Source organism: Chlamydotis macqueenii, chromosome 9, assembly GCF_036417535.1.
Source record: "Chlamydotis macqueenii isolate bChlMac1 chromosome 9, bChlMac1.mat, whole genome shotgun sequence".
Lineage (NCBI taxonomy): Eukaryota > Metazoa > Chordata > Aves > Otidiformes > Otididae > Chlamydotis > Chlamydotis macqueenii.
The window spans coordinates 22,559,743-22,578,059 of NC_141564.1; the positions used below are offsets into that span (position 1 = coordinate 22,559,743).

At 50.6% G+C, this 18,317-nt stretch overlaps 1 protein-coding gene across 1 annotated transcript; it reads left to right on the forward strand.

Annotated features, from left to right (window-relative positions):
- The first annotated feature begins 336 nt into the window (after positions 1-336).
- SLC7A14 (solute carrier family 7 member 14) lies at positions 337-16,558 on the forward strand. The gene is made up of 7 exons (XM_086754955.1): positions 337-640; positions 6,057-6,293; positions 7,052-7,269; positions 9,146-9,292; positions 10,152-10,360; positions 10,913-11,790; positions 12,872-16,558. The coding sequence occupies exons 1-7, from the start codon at positions 337-339 to the stop codon at positions 13,192-13,194; spliced, it is 2,316 nt and encodes a 771-aa protein (XP_086611081.1). The 3' UTR covers positions 13,195-16,558.
- The last annotated feature ends 1,759 nt before the right edge of the window (positions 16,559-18,317 follow it).

Genomic DNA, 18,317 nt, shown 5'->3' on the forward strand with positions numbered 1-18,317 from the left:
CCTGAAACCGTGCAGACAAACACAAAGTGGGGCAGAGCACCTCGGCTGTACAAAACACTTGGGACGGAGAAAGGAGATGTCTCTGGAGCAGCAGCACTGGCAAAAGCAAAGCTCCCCTCGGCTCCCAGCAAAGGATCCGAGCCAGAAAACACCTTGGGAGCCCCTTTCGGTTCCTCCATGTGGAGCACATCCCTCTTTCTTTGCTATTTCAGCTACAAATTGCATTTCTTTCTCTTGCAGCCTGGCCGCCAGCGCAGGAGGGAGATGCAGCCACAGCCCTGAGCAGGTGCTGCCGAAACGACCTGTGATCCACCTCCGCTGAGCCCAGCAGCAGCCATGAGTGGCTTCTTCTCGCGCCTGGACCCACGGCGGGTGCCGTGGGGGGCGGCAGGCCATGCCCTGCGCACCCGTGTCCTGCGCACCAAGCCTGTGGAGTCGATGCTGGAGGGCACGGGGGCTGCCACCGCCCAGGGCGCCAGGTTGGCCAAGGTCCTTACCACCCTTGACCTCATCTCCCTCGGTGTTGGGAGCTGCGTGGGAACTGGCATGTACGTGGTGTCCGGGCTGGTGGCCAAGGAGATGGCGGGGCCCGGGGTCATCGTTTCCTTCATCATCGCCGCCGTTGCCTCCATCTTGTCAGGTGAGTCGTGTGGGTGGGTTTTTGAGTAAGGTGCCATCTCGTGCATCCTCTGGCTCCACTTGTGGGTGGATACCTGACAGGACCCACGCTCAGTAGCACAAGCTGTGAGGAGGTAGCAACTGTCCGTAGATTAAAAAACCCTTTCACACTGAGCTTACCCAGCTCATGGGGTGCATTGTCTCTCAGTGCCCAAATATCAGACCTTATACTGGGAGCCAGCAGCCCAAGCATAATTGTCCTAATGAGCTGCTGATGGCTTCCCCAAGGATGGAGCCTGTGGTCAATGTATTTTGAAATATTTGAGAGTTTCGCAACCCGTATCCCAGGCAGAGGGCATGGCCAAGCCACAGCACCAGAGGAAGAGCACAACATGGCCTGTGGGAAACCCTGCTTCAACTGGAAGGGTATCAGTGGCTTGAGTGGCACCAGAGCCACCTTCTTTTGTTGTGGACGTTGATAAGAGTTAAAATATTCTTCAGTGAGTTTTGGAGTTCGGCTCTTATTCACACCAGATGATTCTCTGAGTTTCCCATCAAAAATCCCAACAAACAAATGTGTGGAGAGAGAGGAATTAAGTGTTTTAGTGAAAAGCCGGTGAATTCTATCTCCTCCGTAGGAACCCAGCTGAGCATATGGCTCGAGCTGCGGTTTCCACATGAAGCCAGTACTGCTGGCATTTGTCCTTTCCAGATCAGTGCTAACGCGATGATGTGATGTTCCTGCTCTCCTGGCTCAGAGGACTTTGCGTGCTGTGTCAGTCTGGTATCCAGCTTTTATCCGCGAGTCGGATAAGGAAACTTGAGTAAATGGCAAAGGGCTTTGAGAGAAGACAGGAACAGCAAACACAGCAAAGCGACCTGGTTCAGCTTCTCGAGTCTCTGGATTTTTGTAGGGGGAGGTGGAAGCACATTGTGCTCTCTCCTTGAAGAGTGCAGTGCTGCTCCATGGAGATCCCATCAAAGTCCATGTGAGTTTGAACCCCCTGCACCCCAGAGGCATAACCCTGGCACAGTGTGGGAACAAGCATCACACTCTCCCCAAAGCCACGCCAGGAAAATATCCCAGTGATGCTGGCTGGGGACCACCACACTGACAGTCCTCCCTCCCCACACCCCAGCTGGACCCCAGCGACGAGGCAGCTGGGACACATTTACCACTGGTTCAGCCCAGAACGAGAGCTGAGAGCGTGCCATGAGATCCGATGCTCAAATGAACCAAACTGCCCATTTTTTAACTGAGGTGGTAGATAGCATCATCGCCTTTGTTCTTTCCCACTGTCTGCTTTCCTCTGTGAAAGTTTCACTGGCCGTGATGCAAACCAAGAGCAAACAGAGCCTGGGTGGGTCTTATGTAAAAAAAAAAAAAAAGCACACTGTCCTCCAAAATGGGCTTTTTCACCCCAGACTTGAGCTCTGCCCCACAGCAGGGAGCTCATCCCACCTTTGCCCATGGGAGCCCACACTGCTTCCCACTCAGCTTTCATCTCCGCTTGCTTTTGTAGCCCTGGGAAAGTGTTTTGCCAAGGATGCAGTGTTTTGATAGTCTCCTTGGCCGCTTCCCCAAATTGTTGTTTATAACAGCAACAATTTTTTGGCAAGTGAAAACGAGCAGGGGTCTGGGAGCCGGACAGGCTATCCGGTTCCTGGGGGAGTGATTCCAGCTCTCACATCACGGTCGTTCCCGGAGCACCGGGTGCTGAGCTCAGGCAAGCGTGCACGGATAGATTTTAAATAATTTCTAGCAGTTTTAAGGCCAGGTGGGACCACTAGATCACCGACTTTCCCTCCATGTATTGAAGGTCACGGAGTCACATCCTACCACCTGCAAAGTGAGCCCAGGACGAGTTTTAGGTAAAAAAGTCCCTTCCAGAAAGCCATTCGGCTCCCCTGAGCAACAGCCGCAGGGAACCAGTGGGAAATCTGTAAATCCCTAAATCCTTCCACGCTGTTTAGCTCAGTTTCAGATAGGGATTTTTCCAATTTCATCTACCTGACAAATTCCAGTTATGCCTTTCCCTAGGTTTAAGCAACATGTGCCCCGTCAGGGTACTCGCAGACATAGCATCACTGATTAAACCGATAAATTAAATCAATCTCTTTCCCTCTCTCGCTGAAGGTCTTTTATTCAGCTCTCAAGCAGGACCATCTGCCTGATGTCCCTCCGCAAAGCCTCTAGCACAGAGGATCCCTCACTCTCACCTCCATCTTGCACCCGTCTCGATGGGGGTTTCGAGCACCAGGCCACTCAGTTTCGGAGTGGATCGCTACGCTCTTACTTGGTACCCACACGGGAGCAGGCTCAGCAACGGCCTGGGTGCAGGAGGGAGCGGGATGGAGCTGAGCTATGGCTGAAACACAATGGCCAGGTTAGGTGGCTTGCTGAAAATAGGATTTTGCCATGCACTTGCCTCGATAAATTGGCTGCCCTGTGTTTAACAGAGGGTGGTCCCTCTGGATTTCTTGCGTGCTAGCACGAATTAATTGGTGTTACCTCCAGCTCTGCTGAAAGGCCTCTCCCCAAAGGCTTCTTTCACCTGAAATGTCGCTCCCATCGTGTCAGTGCCCTGTGGGATGTCTCACGGTCCCCGTGTGACCGCATGCCGTTAAATCTGAAAAACGTAGTTTTGTAGATTGGATCTTGGAAAGGATAGTGTCATGGACCAAACACTCAGCTGTGTTTATGTCCTTCAGAATAATGTCAATAATTGTATAATTACACCAGCATAATGACTGTCACGCCAATTACACAGCGTAGCTGATACTCAAGGAAAAGAAATGGTCTTCTGTAAAAAGACCAGTCTGCCAAACAGCCACCACGTTGGTTTGTTTTCTGCAGAAGCTTGCACCCACGCTTGATTGGGGGGGGGGGGGAAGAAACCTGTCTCCAAATTTAAAGAGTCATGGTGGAGAGAGTGTGGAGCTGGGCTGGGTGCGCGGGGGCACCGGGAGAGCTGCGGCTCCCCAGGTACCAGGGACGAGATGCCGAACAGTCGGGGCTGCTGAGGAGTAACCGAGTAACACCGGTTTATTAGGCAGTTGTGTTACAATAATAATAATAATAATAATAATAATAATAATAATAACAACAACAACAACAACAACAACAACAACAACAACAACAACAACAACAACAACAACAACAACAACAATAATACACTACTGATGCAGCAGAGATTAGTGAGATAAAATCTGCACCCTAATAAACTATATTATCTGCACCCCGGTAAAATATGCATCCTAATAAATTATGATACTATCTTCCTTTTTAAGCAGAGAGGGAAGTGCTATGATGAAGAACCCACAGCACCACAAAGCCAAGTGATCTGATTAATGCCGTCCAATACAGGCAGTGGCAGATGGATGGCAGATCTTGCATCTCCTGTCCCCTGGACTGGACGCTGTGTGCTGTGATAAAAAAATAGTTTATTTTCTTAATGTATGTTGATACCTAGCACAGATATCCACGACGTGCTGCTGTATGCAATGCAATAGAAGATTACTCTTCTATTTTGAGATCCTAGTAGAGTAGTTGAAAACTCAAACATTTTATGTATATTAATATCTTTGCTTTGCCGTTATCATTCTGTATCAATAACAATCTCTTTAAGCCTTATCTTGTGATTGGCTAAAAGTAGAGCTGCCCCCAGGAAAGTTTATATGATTTTTAAGGCCGTCAAAGAGAGAAACTAGATACTTGTCCCCACCAGAGCACCTGTTTCATAAATCATTCAGGTCTGGGTTATCGGTGAACCGCTTACCTTTGCTACTTGCATGCATTTTTCATCAGCTCTGAGCGAGGACTGGCTGTAGGGCTGCATGATGGGGCTGTCCTGAAGTTGGGACTGCATTACTGACATCAAGCTTTGAGGAGTCCCATTAAAAAGCACTGCCAACATCGTGCAGTGGAATATAAAACCCCTCCAACACCGAGAAAAGAACCACCACCAAATTCAGCTTAGGGATTCAATAATTCTGTGTTTGTACTGTGTAAAAACTGCACTTACAGCAAAAGCAGCAACCTCGTAACACTTTATAAATTATTCATTCCCCTCTCTATGCTGAACTGATTGCAATTTTGAAGCAATTATTATCTTCTAAGTAGAGAAAAGTAGTTCATAAAGAACTCAACAATTACTACATGTTTACACAATGATCATAACAGCCCTAACCCATTAACCAGTACGAGCTGAACTGGGGTCTTCGGAGCAGGGGCTTCACCAGCGTTAAACACGCAGGATGGGGTGTGGTCTTCCAGTGCTTGTTCTGACTAATATTTGGGGAATTTATGACTAAGTCCATCTGTTCCTTTTAAATAAAAGCTAATGGTTGTTTTAAGACAGCAATGCTTAGAGGTCAGGTTTTTATTGAAAAGTATCCTGACGTAGTAAGTACACAAGGAGCTTGGAAGGTATTAAAGTCCACTGAAATCTCCTCCCAAGCAGTTCCAGTTAAATACTTCTTTTTGCTTTTCTTTTCTTCTTCTACAAAGTGAGTTTTCTTCAGAATGAGACTTAACATATAACGTTTTAAGGTGTTAAAATATCTTATGTTCTCTATGTAGTGTGACTTCAAGCTCCTCTTGCATGGGTACGAATGAGAGCAGGGACGATCAGGCCAGTGCTCGTGCCTGGATCTGCACGGCGATACTCCAAGAGAGGCGTTTAGAGATCACGCAGTCGGGCCAGGCAGAGATGTATCCCTGTGTGAGCCCTCCTGTGGCGTCTTGCTCCAGGATCAGGCTGGGCAGCACTGGTCCAGGATCCCATGCGATGGCTACAACCATCCCTGACCTCCTTGTGCCCAGACACTGTCCTCTGCAGGTCTCACTGCGACCGCCTTTCCCGGGGCTGTGATGTCTTCTGCAGCCAAAAGCACTGGGAGCTGGTCCGTATATTGATGCCACAAATAAAACACTTGAGAGAAACATTCTTGCCAAAAATCATGTTATGGTGTCATTGTTGGATGGGGAAGAAAAGGTATCTATCACCATCAAAGCCCCAAGGACCGCACCACCAGTGCTGCCCAGTTCTGCTCCCGGTGCATTAATTTCCCCCCAGTTTCAGTTGTATGGCTGTGGGGGCTGCAGCTGGCCACGCCATAGGGTCCCACATCAGGGTGACACATCTGTGAGAAGGCTCTTCCACAACAGGCTGTAAAGATTTGGGTAATTTGAACTGCGTAGCCTCAAAAAAAATTCCATCACTCTTAATTTTAGTGGGATAATGAGCTGCTTTTTAAGCCAAGCCACTGGGGAATGAGGGTCACCATGGCCCCCTGCGATGCCTCTGGGCTCCTCCTGGTGCAGACTACAGCTCTGGGCTCCTCCTGGCACCTCAAGACAGGTGGGACCAAGACAATTTTACTTTTTCCTTTTCCAAGCACATTTTCCTTACGTTGCTTCCTATTTTTCTCAACAGGCGTTTGCTATGCGGAGTTTGGCGTGCGGGTCCCCAAGACCACGGGCTCTGCCTACACCTACAGCTATGTGACGGTGGGAGAGTTCGTGGCGTTCTTCATCGGCTGGAACCTCATTCTGGAGTACCTGATCGGCACGGCCGCGGGTGCAAGCGCCCTCAGCAGCATGTTTGATTCGCTGGCCAACCACACCATCAGCCGCTGGATGATCAACAGCGTCGGGACGCTGAACGGACTAGGTGCGTCACACCGTTAATTAGGGCCTGAAAAGTAATTGAAAGCTCGGCAGAAGTCAGACATGGATATTAGGCTTCATTCATTATTTACCATCTGTCTGCCTCTGATGCTTTGCCTTGGCAGTCCGGTTCGCAGACGGGATTCGGGAGGATGGGATGCATGATACTTTGAGCCCCTTCGGGATGAGCTGGCAGCTAGCAGAATAACCACCCAAAAAAATTAGTCAAATGTCAGAGGCTAACGACAGCGCAGGAGCACTTCGCCCAGTGCAAGCGCTCTGCTCGGCCCCGTTACAGCACATGTAGAGCCCTGTTAGAGAGCACAAGCCGGTGTCTGCAGCACTGCCACATAGAAACTTAGGGCTGCCATGGTCCTGTACGAGTAGCAGTTCCACCAGCGGTTCATGGTTCCTACCAGTAAGCAAACCAGCTAGCTGTCCTGTACCTGTGTCATGAAACTTAGTGCTTCATTGACTTTTAGTTGGTGCTTGGCAGGTATATGTCATGCAAACTGGGACCTGATCATTTGTTTACTGCCCTCCCAAAACTCTTGAGTGTCTTGAGGCACCAAGCTTTATCACCTTAATAACATAGCTTTAGCTAGCGGAGGCAGGGGCATCTGGAGACCACCTTTGCAGTGAGACCGAGGAGTTCTGCAAAACTCCAGGATCTGAGAAGTGTTTAAAAAAGCCCCCACAGAGTTTCTGGAGATGGTGTCCACAGCTATGGCTGGAGAGTTTTTCCTCTTTTCTCACACCTAGGGAAAGGAGAAGAGTCATACCCTGACCTTCTGGCCCTGGTCATTGCTGTCATTGTCACCATCATCGTGGCCATGGGGGTGAAGAACTCCGTGGGGCTGAACAATGTGCTCAACATCATCAACCTGGCAGTCTGGATCTTCATCATGATTGCCGGTCTCTTCTACGTCAAAGGTGACAACTGGTCTGAAGGGCAATTCCTGCCGTTTGGATGGCCAGGGGTAAGTCTGGGGCATACAGAGGGACACGCAGCACCTAAGCGGTGCCACCCACATGCCACGCACACAGCTTTGCTCGTGGTATACACACCCTGCTTCCACTGCACTCCCCAAATCTCGACCCCGCCAAACCCACTTGCACTTTGGCCAGGGACCTCCAAGTCCCAGCACTGCAGGCTTGGATCCTCCTTGCTCCACCAAACACAAAGGGTACAGCAGTGCTTTGGCCCTATCTCCTGCCACCTCTTAGAATAAACCCAGAACTTTTCCAAAATGTCCTCCTGGTGAGACAAACTCCAGGTGAAAGTATATCCCAGGAAATGCCACTGATTGCCAGGCAATGGAGCGAAACGCAGTGGAGTGGCCATCCGAGACCAGGATGGCTCTGGCTCAGCCTCTGCGGAGGGGGAGATACTTGTGTTGGCTGGTTTTCAACAACAATGTTCTCAAGCATTTGTTTTGAGCACTTCATAATGCCACCTGCCAGTACTTATTTTATGGATGTTCCCTCAAAGCTTACTGAGAATTTGGACATATTTGGCTATTTTAGCTTGCTTGCACTGGTTTTTATCCAAGGATGAACAGAGACTGAAAATATCTCAGCTGGCCTAAGCCCAAGATACTTTCTCAGATTTACACTGCTCGACTCTGTTGGGGTTTTGTGCAGAAAAATAAGCAAGAAGGTAAAGTAAACCAAGAATCTTGATTATTGAAAGGGCCCCAAGCTGCCGTACAGTCCCTGCACCTCCCTTCCGTAAATCAGAGAACAGTGAGGAGAAGAGCACTGAGGCCCATCTGAGAGCAGAGGTCATATTTACCTTCGGATTGTGCTTGGCTTTTTATGCCGTACGATAGGAATGAAAAAGAGAAAATAGGAAGTAGTTGTTTTGCTGTGACTCAACCCCCCAGATACCTCATGGCAAAAATACAGAGGTTCTAAAGATACGTATCTGAAGCACATCAAAATCAATAGAGTCTTCCCATCATTTTCAGCTGGTTGGTTGTCTCCCAAATTGTTTGTAAAATCCAGCACAGCACAAGCGTGAAATCCCCAGGAGCACAGGGGATGCTTTAAAAAGGTAATTACACCTGAAATAGGAGAATTTTACTGTCTGCTCCATCACCAGACAGTTGTGATGACGGAGATGTGACGGGCACACAGTACCCAGGTAGCTGGATGTGAGCGAGGGTTTTACAACGGCAAATCAGCACACTGGCAGGCACGCAGGCTTTAGCCTGCTTCAGCATTTCAATCACCTAAATGTCCTTCCTCATACTGTGTATTTTTAAAAATCACTTAAAAAAATAACTAAACAGTACAAATAATTCCTCATCCAAGTGCTCCGACATGTGCTCCTAACCTGTCTGCAGCTTCCAAGCCAAACAGGGGTTGTTTGGAAAGTGGCGCACATCTGGCTGTTGCCGCTCTCTTCTGCTCCCTCTGCTAGCGGATCTGGCTGCCACATGAGACATCTTGTGAAGATGGAACGTGTAAACATGCTCCAAATCCCTGAGAATATAAACGGATTTGGGGTGGAGTATTGTGAAAGCAAACCTGGAACCGGTTAATCATCTCCTCTGTCGCTGTCAGGGTCTCCCAGCAGATTCGGGTGCTGGGCGAGCGTGGGTTTGAGGTGCACCACGGGTGAGCTGCAGATGCCTCTGGTGCCACGGGCTGGACGTTGAAATCTTTTCCCTAGACCAGATCACAGAGTTATGGGTGTTCCCAGGGTCATTCCCCAGACAGGAACACCCAACTCTACATGCGCACTGCCCGATCTGCCCCACTCACCCCTTAGCTCAGACAAGGCAGAACTAGGCTCCTTCATTCCCTCTCCCTGGCTGGGTGCAAGCCTCAGATGCTTGATCCTCCACACAGGTGCTCAAAGGAGCTGCGACGTGTTTCTATGCCTTCATCGGCTTCGACATCATCGCTACCACGGGAGAAGAAGCAAAGAGTCCCAACACCTCCATCCCCTACGCCATCACGGCCTCACTCGTCACGTGCTTGACAGCATACGTGTCTGTAAGTACTAGCTATACATATGTAAATGTACATAAATGTATATATTTTTTGTATGTATATGCATACATATATCTAAATACTATATCCCTTCTGGGCATCTGCACGGCTCCCCTCCCCGTGACCTGAGGTGCCAGTCTGACCATCGAGCAAGGGCACTTTCTTTGGTGGGAACTGAGACATCAGTACTTCTGTGTGAGTGCCATGTCCTGCCAGGGCTCCCCTTGGCCCCAGCTCGGTTTGTCCCCAGGCTCCTGTCACCCTGCTGAGGTCCCTCTGCCAGCTGCAGGGAGATGGTGGCAGCTGTTTTTTTCCTCATGATGCTCTGCACTCCAATAAATGCATGTCTGTACTCAGGGATTTTCCCTGTAAAAGAGCAAAATTGAGTAACAAAGAAGAAAAATATTGTTCTTGTTGCTTCAAGGAAACTCACTCACTGCCTCTCCTGTGGCATGGTGGGCTTCCCTTGACACTAGTTTCTCTTTGGCTCCAATGGGATCAGAGTGTTCCAGCAAGTGATACCATCTCAGATCTGGGTCTGTCCTGTGGGGAATCCATGACTCCAGTGGTGCTGTCCCCACACAAAAATGCGGCCAATGTGGGTGTCACTAGCACCACCAAGTCCCACCAGCCTCCTGCATCACCACTGCAGCAAGGTTCAAGCTGTCACCTTGTTGCCTTCAGGGGCCTTACCTCCAGCATTCTACATCACCTCCACAGGGGACATAGGGATACAGTCCCAATCAAACTTGAAATTTTTTGGCTTTCCACCCTTAAAAAGCAGCCTCCATGCCCCACAAGCCCCCAGAAGCCGCTGGAGCTGCTGCTGACACCAGTGCCCTGCTCCTCTTGCCTTCCCCAGGTGAGCATCATCCTCACGCTGATGGTGCCCTACGATGCCATCGACACTGAGTCCCCACTGATGGAAATGTTTGTGGCCCATGGCTTCTACGCAGCCAAGTTCATCGTTGCCATTGGGTCCGTGGCCGGCTTGACTGTCAGCTTGCTGGGCTCCCTCTTCCCAATGCCAAGAGTCATTTATGCCATGGCTGGTGATGGGCTGCTCTTCAGGTCAGTCATGCCTATGATGGCATTTATTTTTGCACCCTTGGGGTCCAAAGGGGAAGTGTCCTGGGAGGGACGGGGACTGTCCTGCACCCAGACATCCCAGTGCCATCACCCCAGGGAGCACAGGGCACGCACAGACTTGGTGCTTGCAGAACAGGGCATGCACCAAAGCAAAATCCCGGGGAAAAAGATCTGGAGAGATCTGTGCAAGAGTTTCTCTTTTGGTGATGGTACCTGGAGATTCAGCTTATGGGAAGATGAGCAGTTAATTCAAGAGTTGCTTGCAAAGGAGAGCAGCTCATATGCATAAAATCTCGGCATTTATTCACAAGTTTCCAAGTGCCCATTGCAGAGCTGGTTAGACCTAGATCTAACTCTCGATCCAGCCTCAGCAGTAGTTACAGTCTGGCTGTCTGGAGTCTAAGCTCCAAAAAGCAGTAAGAGCTGAAGGTTTCACAACTCTGAGCCTGGTCCCTCCAGCTGGGTAAGGGTTACTGCGACAGGGAACTGCTGCCATCTGCAATTTTAACTTTCTGCGGCTGTTTCGCACTCCAGATTTTTGTCCCATGTCAGTTCTTACACGGAAACTCCCGTAGTGGCTTGTATCGTCTCCGGATTCCTCGCAGCACTGCTCTCCTTGCTCGTCAGCCTGCGGGACCTGATAGAAATGATGTCCATTGGCACGCTGCTCGCCTACACGCTGGTCTCTGTCTGCGTCCTGCTCCTCCGATACCAGCCCGAAAGCGACATCGACGGCTTCGTCAAATTCCTATCAGAGGAGCACACCAAGAAGAAGGAGGGCATCCTGGCTGACTGTGAGAAGGAAGCTTGCTCCCCAGGGAGTGAAGGAGAAGAGTTTGCTGGCCCACCAACCAACACGTGCGGGGCCAAAAATCTGCCATCGCTGGGGGACAACGAGATGCTAATTGGGAAATCCGATAAATCCACCTACAATGTGAATCACCCCAATTATGGCACAGTTGACATGACCTCAGGGATAGAGGCAGATGAGTCTGAGAACATCTACCTCATCAAGCTGAAGAAGTTGATCGGCCCTCGCTACTACACGATGCGGATCCACCTTGGACTGCCGGGGAAAATGGACCGCCCCACAGTGGCCACTGGCCACACGGTCACCACCTGCGTCCTCCTGCTCTTCGTCCTGATGTTCATCTTCTGCTCCTTCATTATTTTCGGGGCAGACTACATCTACGAGCAGAGCTGGTGGGCTGTCCTCCTCGTTGTGCTGATGATCCTGCTCATCATCGTGCTGGTGTTTGTGATCTTGCAGCAGCCAGAAAACCCCAAGAAGCTGCCCTACATGGCCCCTTGCCTGCCCTTTGTCCCTGCCTTTGCTATGCTGGTGAATATCTATCTCATGCTGAAGCTCTCCACAGTCACGTGGATCCGATTTGCCGTCTGGTGTTTTGTGGGTGAGTCTCAGATTCATTTATTTTATTTTTTTAACTGACACTTTTTTGAAAGGATGTTAATAATAACTTCCCTAATTAGAGTGCTTAAGCTCGTGCTTCTTCAGCTGGAACATACCCAGTCCTTTGCATTTGCCCCTTGTCATCCTCAAGTTCCTAGAAACCTTGGTTAATCAAGCACCCGAACCACAACGAAATGGAAAATTACACCTCCAGAAAATGTCAGTGTGATGGAATTAAACTGCTCCATGCAAAGGTGACTATTTTGACGAGTCTTTTGATGCAAAGTAGGTGGGTTCTGGAACTTGCCTCGCCGGCAGGTTTCCTACAGAAATCTGCCTCCTTTCTTGCTTTTTCACCCACTTGAGCTCTTCAGCAGCCCACACCGAAATCTCAGCACTGCGTTTCCAAAGCCCAGAGCTGCCCAGCTCCAACAGCTCTGGGAGAGACAGAGCCAAGGGATCCATAGACTGTATCTCCTTTTCTTGGTCTAAGCCCTTAACTTTGTGGCGGGGGGGATCTAGGGACTCAAAGGCTCTGTTGTGGACCCTTTTTTTTGCCAAATTTAGGCTTTCTAGCACATAGCCAGGAGCCCAGCATGACCGTAGTTTCCCTTGCTTTACGTTGCAATTCGCCTTACTCCACAACCCAGGAAAAAAAACTGAAGCAACAAGAGAATATCAAAGTCAAGGACTCTTTAGAGAAAAAAAGCTGCAGATGGCACAGTGACGTGGGCAGCAGCGATCCCAGCTGATGTTTAAAACATGCAGCCCTCGGGTCACAGCTGGCAGCCCAAAAACACAAACTGGATGGGTTTGAAGAGCAGACATCAACTACAACATACACTGGCTTAAAAAATATACGTGTGTTTACATACACTTAACCCTCACCGCTGGCACCAGCCGGGCATTGGGTGGGAGGATGCTGGTGGCAAGCCAGGCTGGATCCCCAACCCACACTGATGTGGGTTTTGGGGGGCAGATGCCGTTTCGGGGCCCAGCACATCTTTAGCAGTGTTTTACGCAGGGTTGCAGGGCCAATGTGGATGGCCAGGGTCCAACCCTCTCCCTCTCACCTGCTGCAGGTCTGCTCATCTACTTTGGCTATGGGATGTGGAACAGCACCTTGGAGATCAGCGCCCGGGAGGAGGCCCTCCACCAGAGCACCTACCAGCGCTATGATGTGGACGTCGATCCCTTCTCCGTGGATGATGGCTTCTCCTACGCCACCGAGGGTGAGGGCTATCCGGGCTGGGGTCCCTCTGAGGACAAGAGCTTCTCGTACCAGCAAATGGCAGGAGCAAAGGAAAGCCATCGGACGAGTAGCAGGTCGAAAAGCAAAGGCAGGCACAAACCGCCCTCGGAGGCTCTCATCGCCAACGACGAGTTGGACTACTCGCCCGAGTAGCAGGGCGGACAGTGGGGCGCCGTGCCACCCGACTGATGAGGAAGGGTCCCCACGGCTCCCCCATCCCGTCCCGTCCTTCCCGGGTCATCCACCACCACCCTGCTCACCTCCGGTCCTCGGGACACGCTCTGTGATTGCCGTTGACCCTGAAATAAATACACCTGTGACCCATCCTGGTTCCACCGGTCGGGTCTCGCTCTGGTGAATGCCAGCTGATTCCCAGGACCGGTTGATCTCCTGGCACTGGCCACACCAGTGGAGGCAGTGGAGATGTGCCAAACTGGGAGGGCATTGAGAGGTGGAAGGAGTTGCATGAGGGGATGAGACAAGTTGTCCCCAGGGAATATCTGCCTGATGGTCACAGCAGTGGGCTGCTGCTTTTGCATTTTTGGAACTTTCTTAGCACATGTGTTTTTTCCTTTGGACCACCCTAGAAGTTATAGCTGAGCTAGAGGGCCAGAATGGTAGGTAGGTATGACGTGGAGATAGACAAACCTTTTTCAAGGGAGCAGCTCAGAGGTGGCTCCAGGGATGTTGGTCCCATCACACAGCATTTCCATGGCCTGTTCTGGCACAAAGGCACTCTGTACACATGGCAGTACGACCCCCGTGTCCATCCCCACACCCGGAATCTGAGCGTCCTGAATACTGGGATTCAAAAGTAGTCCATGTCTCAATCAAACCTTGAAATCCCACCATGCCGAACATCCCAAATCTGCGGTTGGGAGCCTGATCCCATTTCTGGTCACACTGAGGGCTGTGACCTGCTCTTGGCTTAACCCGTCTTGTGTGAGTAGTCAACGAGGACCACACGCCATTTCTCTGAGCATCACCGGTCTGAGGCTGAGCGCTGCTTCCACCACGTTGTATCTTTTACAAGTAAAAGTGTCTACACTGTCATTCCCTCACTGCAGTGGGCATATTTCAGTGCTTGCTCTGGCCTCAGTGCTTCATGGATGCATCCGTGCCTCGTTGATGCTCCTGCCCCACAAAACACCAACATCCAGGTGGGTCAGCCACGTCTTGGCAGGGCTGGGCCACACGTGGCAAGCAGAGAGGACTCAGCTGCTGAAATCTCCTTCCCTGCTGCATCTCCACCTTGTACTGTTTTCTCTGTTTCTGACCCTGGCTTGGTGGAGGCTGCATGAAAAAACCCAAAACACTGCTTGTTCTGAACATTGCCGTGTTTCAATTTGAAACCAAACAGAGCTGGTGGCTCGTGGGACAGAGGTGGTCTGCAGGTGGATGTTTCTTATAGATAAACCCTCTTGTATGGCCCGAGCATGGTCATGACCCCCAGCAGCACTATCAGGTTGCCCATTGCCAGCGTCCCCACAGCACCGACAGCAGTGATGGGGTTTGGCCACAGTCCCTCAGCACAGACAGCAGCCACACTGCTGAGTCAATGATTAGCAACTGGCACCCAGCAGGTCCATTTCCTGGAGACCATTACTGACCTGCTTAGTTTAAAACACTGCGACGGAGGAACAGCTTTTTGAATAAATAATAATTGAGGAAACACCCCATCAGAAAGCGACACCCATCCTCCTCCTGGCTGATGAAGGCTGCAGCCAGATCCATCCTCATGGCTCTTCTGGAGCAGCCCAGATCAACCTCCAGTGCCAGGAGTTGCTCCTGGCTTCCCAGGGGGCAATTTAACATTGACGGGGCATGAGGTGGGGTTTCCAACAGCCCAAAACGCAGTGCAGAGCCTACCTGCCACCCTTTGTGGGCAAGGGGGCTGCCGGGTGCAGAGGATGCCTGGACCCACACGCATCCCCATCACTTCTGGAGCTTGATGGAAAGGCTCTGGCCATGGCTGCAAAAGTTTCCCACCTGCAGCTCCTGTCTCAAAGAGTCACAAACTACAGTCCTTTTCCCAGTGGAAAAGGGTATCTGATCCTGCAGATTTTTAAGTACCCCGGGCAAGCTAAGGGAAATTTGGCCTCCACGAGGGCTTCAGGATGGGAGTGAGGATTTAGCGAAAGGACCTGTAAGCTTCGCTCCATCATCCCCTCCCGCTGCCCACCCCTGCCATGCTTCTACAAGCAGAAGTCCCAAGCACGTCCCACCAAAAAGCTGTTTGCAATGTGCACCACCGCTCACGGGCCAGCTCGGGAAGCCTTCCTGGAAGTGCCGAGCGCCTCTGGCAAAGGTCACCTCTCACTCGCGCTTGGCTGCTCTCGTCCTCGATGCCTTAGAAATACCCAAGAGAGATGGCACCTTGCAGGTCTGGCTTTACGTTTTCAGGGAGAGATTGATGCTATTTTCCTACCAGCTCTTGTACTATACTGTATACGAGGTAGCTATCTTCGTCCTGCTTCCGCACGGTATTTGGGCATCTGCAGAACTGCAAACTCATGCTCAAGTACCCTGCCAAATCGAAGCCTGTTATTCCCTTTGCAGCCTTAATCTCTTGCTACAGAGCAGTTACCAGTACCAGTGTCTGTCGTCATGTCCGCTCTAGTTATGCCATATAATTTGACGAGGGCTTGATCCCTTGCTCTCTGGCGTCTGTAGGAGCCTCTCCGTTGGACGCACCCATTGAGCGAAGCCCTTCAGCTGCTCTTGTCCCTGTTCACCCATCCTCCTTCCCCTTCCCAGGGAAGTGCTGGATGCCAGGAGGAGGTGCAAGTGCTTGTTTGGGTGTAACCCCAAAACTCAACCTTTCCCCCTGGGTGCCCTCAGAGAGGTTCTCACACCCCTGACCAATCAGGAGGACATGGACAGAGAGGTCCCACCCCGCTCCCACCAGCGGTGAGAGGCAGGCAGCCCCTCCACGCCTGACCGCCCTCCACGGGGCCCAACGCATGATGCAGATGGAGCATAAATACCTCAAATCTTCCAGACCGACTCTATAAGATCTCAATCCCTCCACAAATTCACTCCACACGATGACGACCATTCGGTTACGAGGCCCAGCACGCCGGCATCCTCCACGCAGCAGAGAAACCACACCCCCAGCAACATGGGATATTGTAAATCCAGCTTGTAAATGATCTTCACTTCATTTTGTTTGGTCTTTCTGATGTATATCTGGCTTTTTTTTGCAGATGGTACTTTCTGGTGTAACAATTCTCTACAGTTCTGGTATGAAATTTGTGTATTTGTTAAAAAAAAAGTTTGTTCTATTTTTTTTGTGTGTGTGGTTTCCAAAAGCCCATTGGTGCATTGTACAATGGGATCTTGTAGTGTGTAATGAGAAAGAAAAAAATATGCAGATATGTTGTGGAGTGATTTTTATTTTCAAATGATGGTGTTGTTGACAACTATACATATAATATATATATATTATCAAGATACTAAGAAAAAAAATTCTAAATTTACCAAAATCTGTATATTTTAATAAATGCATAAAGCTTTATTGTGTGCCTTTACATTTAAAAATCAAACAGGAACTAATGGATTTTTAAAGAAAGCCAGAGACAAATGTGTCAGTTTCCATAGTAATGTAAATCTTTTAAAACACAATTTAAAAAAAAATTCCCGTATCAATTTTGTTAAGCCAATCAGTAGCTGAAGAGCTGATATTTTTTCAATGCTAAATTGAAGCTGGAGATGAACAAATCTTGCCTTAAGTGTTTCAGAATTACCTTTGTATAAGATCCATTTCAGTGGGCTGACTTTGGTATTTACTTGCACTGTTGTGAAAAAAAAAATGGTTATCAGTTTACACTATTAAACAAAAAAAAAGAAAAAAAAAAACTAAAGCCAACAATCGCAGGTTGACTATTGGAGTGTGAAGCCCCCGGGAGCACCGATGTCTTCCTGTCTGCTCGCAGTGCTGCTGGCACCCACTTTTCCCTGGAGTAATTGGGGTGTCACAGCACCGTCATCCCCCGGGATGGGCACGGGGGAGGCAGGCAGCGCTCACAAGGCCACCGCCACCTCTCCCCTTCAGGGTGCTCAAGGCCATCAGCATCCCCTCATGGGCTCCCTCCTGTTATTCCCAGTATTTGGGGAACAGGGAGGTTACCAGGCACACTCCCATGATCGGGAGCTGTAGCTGGTCCTGGTGGGGCCGGGGACGGCTCCACTGGGGCGTCGGGGAGCACCACCTCCATGTCAGCATGGCCACTGGAGCTCACAGCCACCACTCCACAGCTGGTACGGGGCACGGCGAGAGCAGTTTTTCCGTCCAGGAGAATTACATTTCACTCTATTTTGAGACTTTGGGTCAGCATATGAGTACCAAAAGCCCTCAAGAGCTGACAGCACTGCAGCCAACCCAGGCAGGAGAACCCTGCGGGAGGGCAGGGCATTTTGGGAGGGCGCAAAGCAGGTATTTCAGCTTTTATCCTCAAAAAAAGAAAAGTTTAATGTTCTTTGTGCTTCCTCCAAACACTTCCCCTCTGTGGTGCCAGCACTAACATCCTGTCCCATTCTTGGCCCCATCTCCTCGCGCCCCACAGTTGCAGATGCCAGTTTTCCCTGTGGCTGCTCCGGGGTTGTTTTGCTTTGTTTGTTTGGGTTTTTTTTCTTCTCTTCCCTGAAATAAAACTTCTTCCTTCCTCCGAGCACCTTGCCCAGGGCCTTTTAAGGGCTGGATTTGGGATCGGCTGCCGGTAACCTGTAACCATGGGCAAGGGTGAGCAAAGCCCCAGCGCCAGCCCTTGCCTGGGGTCCCCAGCCCCACGCACCTGAAGATGTCAAGTTGCTGATGGTGTGGGCAGCAAAAAAAAACCCCGTACGCGCTGTCTGCTAGTGCTTGTTCCTCACTGGGACACACGCTGCTGCCCCAGAACCCTCCAGCAACACCAACACCTTGCCAAAATCCCCCCTCAAGCGCCTCAGACAGGTTTCCCTGTGCTTTTTCCTCCGGGTTTGCTCCAGGGCCATTTCCAGGGCAGCGTTCCAGCAGCTTTCTGCTCCGAGGTCTCCCACGCCGCCGTCGGCCCCGGGGTTAACCGGCAGAGCCGTCGCTCAGCCAAAGCCACGGGCAGCGGCACACAATCCACAATCCCCGCAGCGGCCTGCGCAAGCTGGCACGCCTGTGCGCTGCCCCTTGGCCCGTGGCACCCGCGCATCAATGGCAGCACTTATCGCATCTCTCGGGCGCATACAACAACTGCCTGTGCCCTCTCTGTGATGTAATGGGCACAAGTGTCCCGTTGAGGGCCCCG

Bases quoted from the DNA above. Each gene is read 5' to 3' on its own strand.
- SLC7A14 (XM_086754955.1), top strand. From the start codon at position 337: ATGAGTGGCTTCTTCTCGCGCCTGGACCCACGGCGGGTGCCGTGGGGG. The intron at 641-6,056 runs GTGAGTCGTGTG...TTTTCTCAACAG, and splicing joins CGTTGCCTCCATCTTGTCAG to GCGTTTGCTATGCGGAGTTT. The intron at 6,294-7,051 runs GTGCGTCACACC...TCTCACACCTAG, and splicing joins CGGGACGCTGAACGGACTAG to GGAAAGGAGAAGAGTCATAC.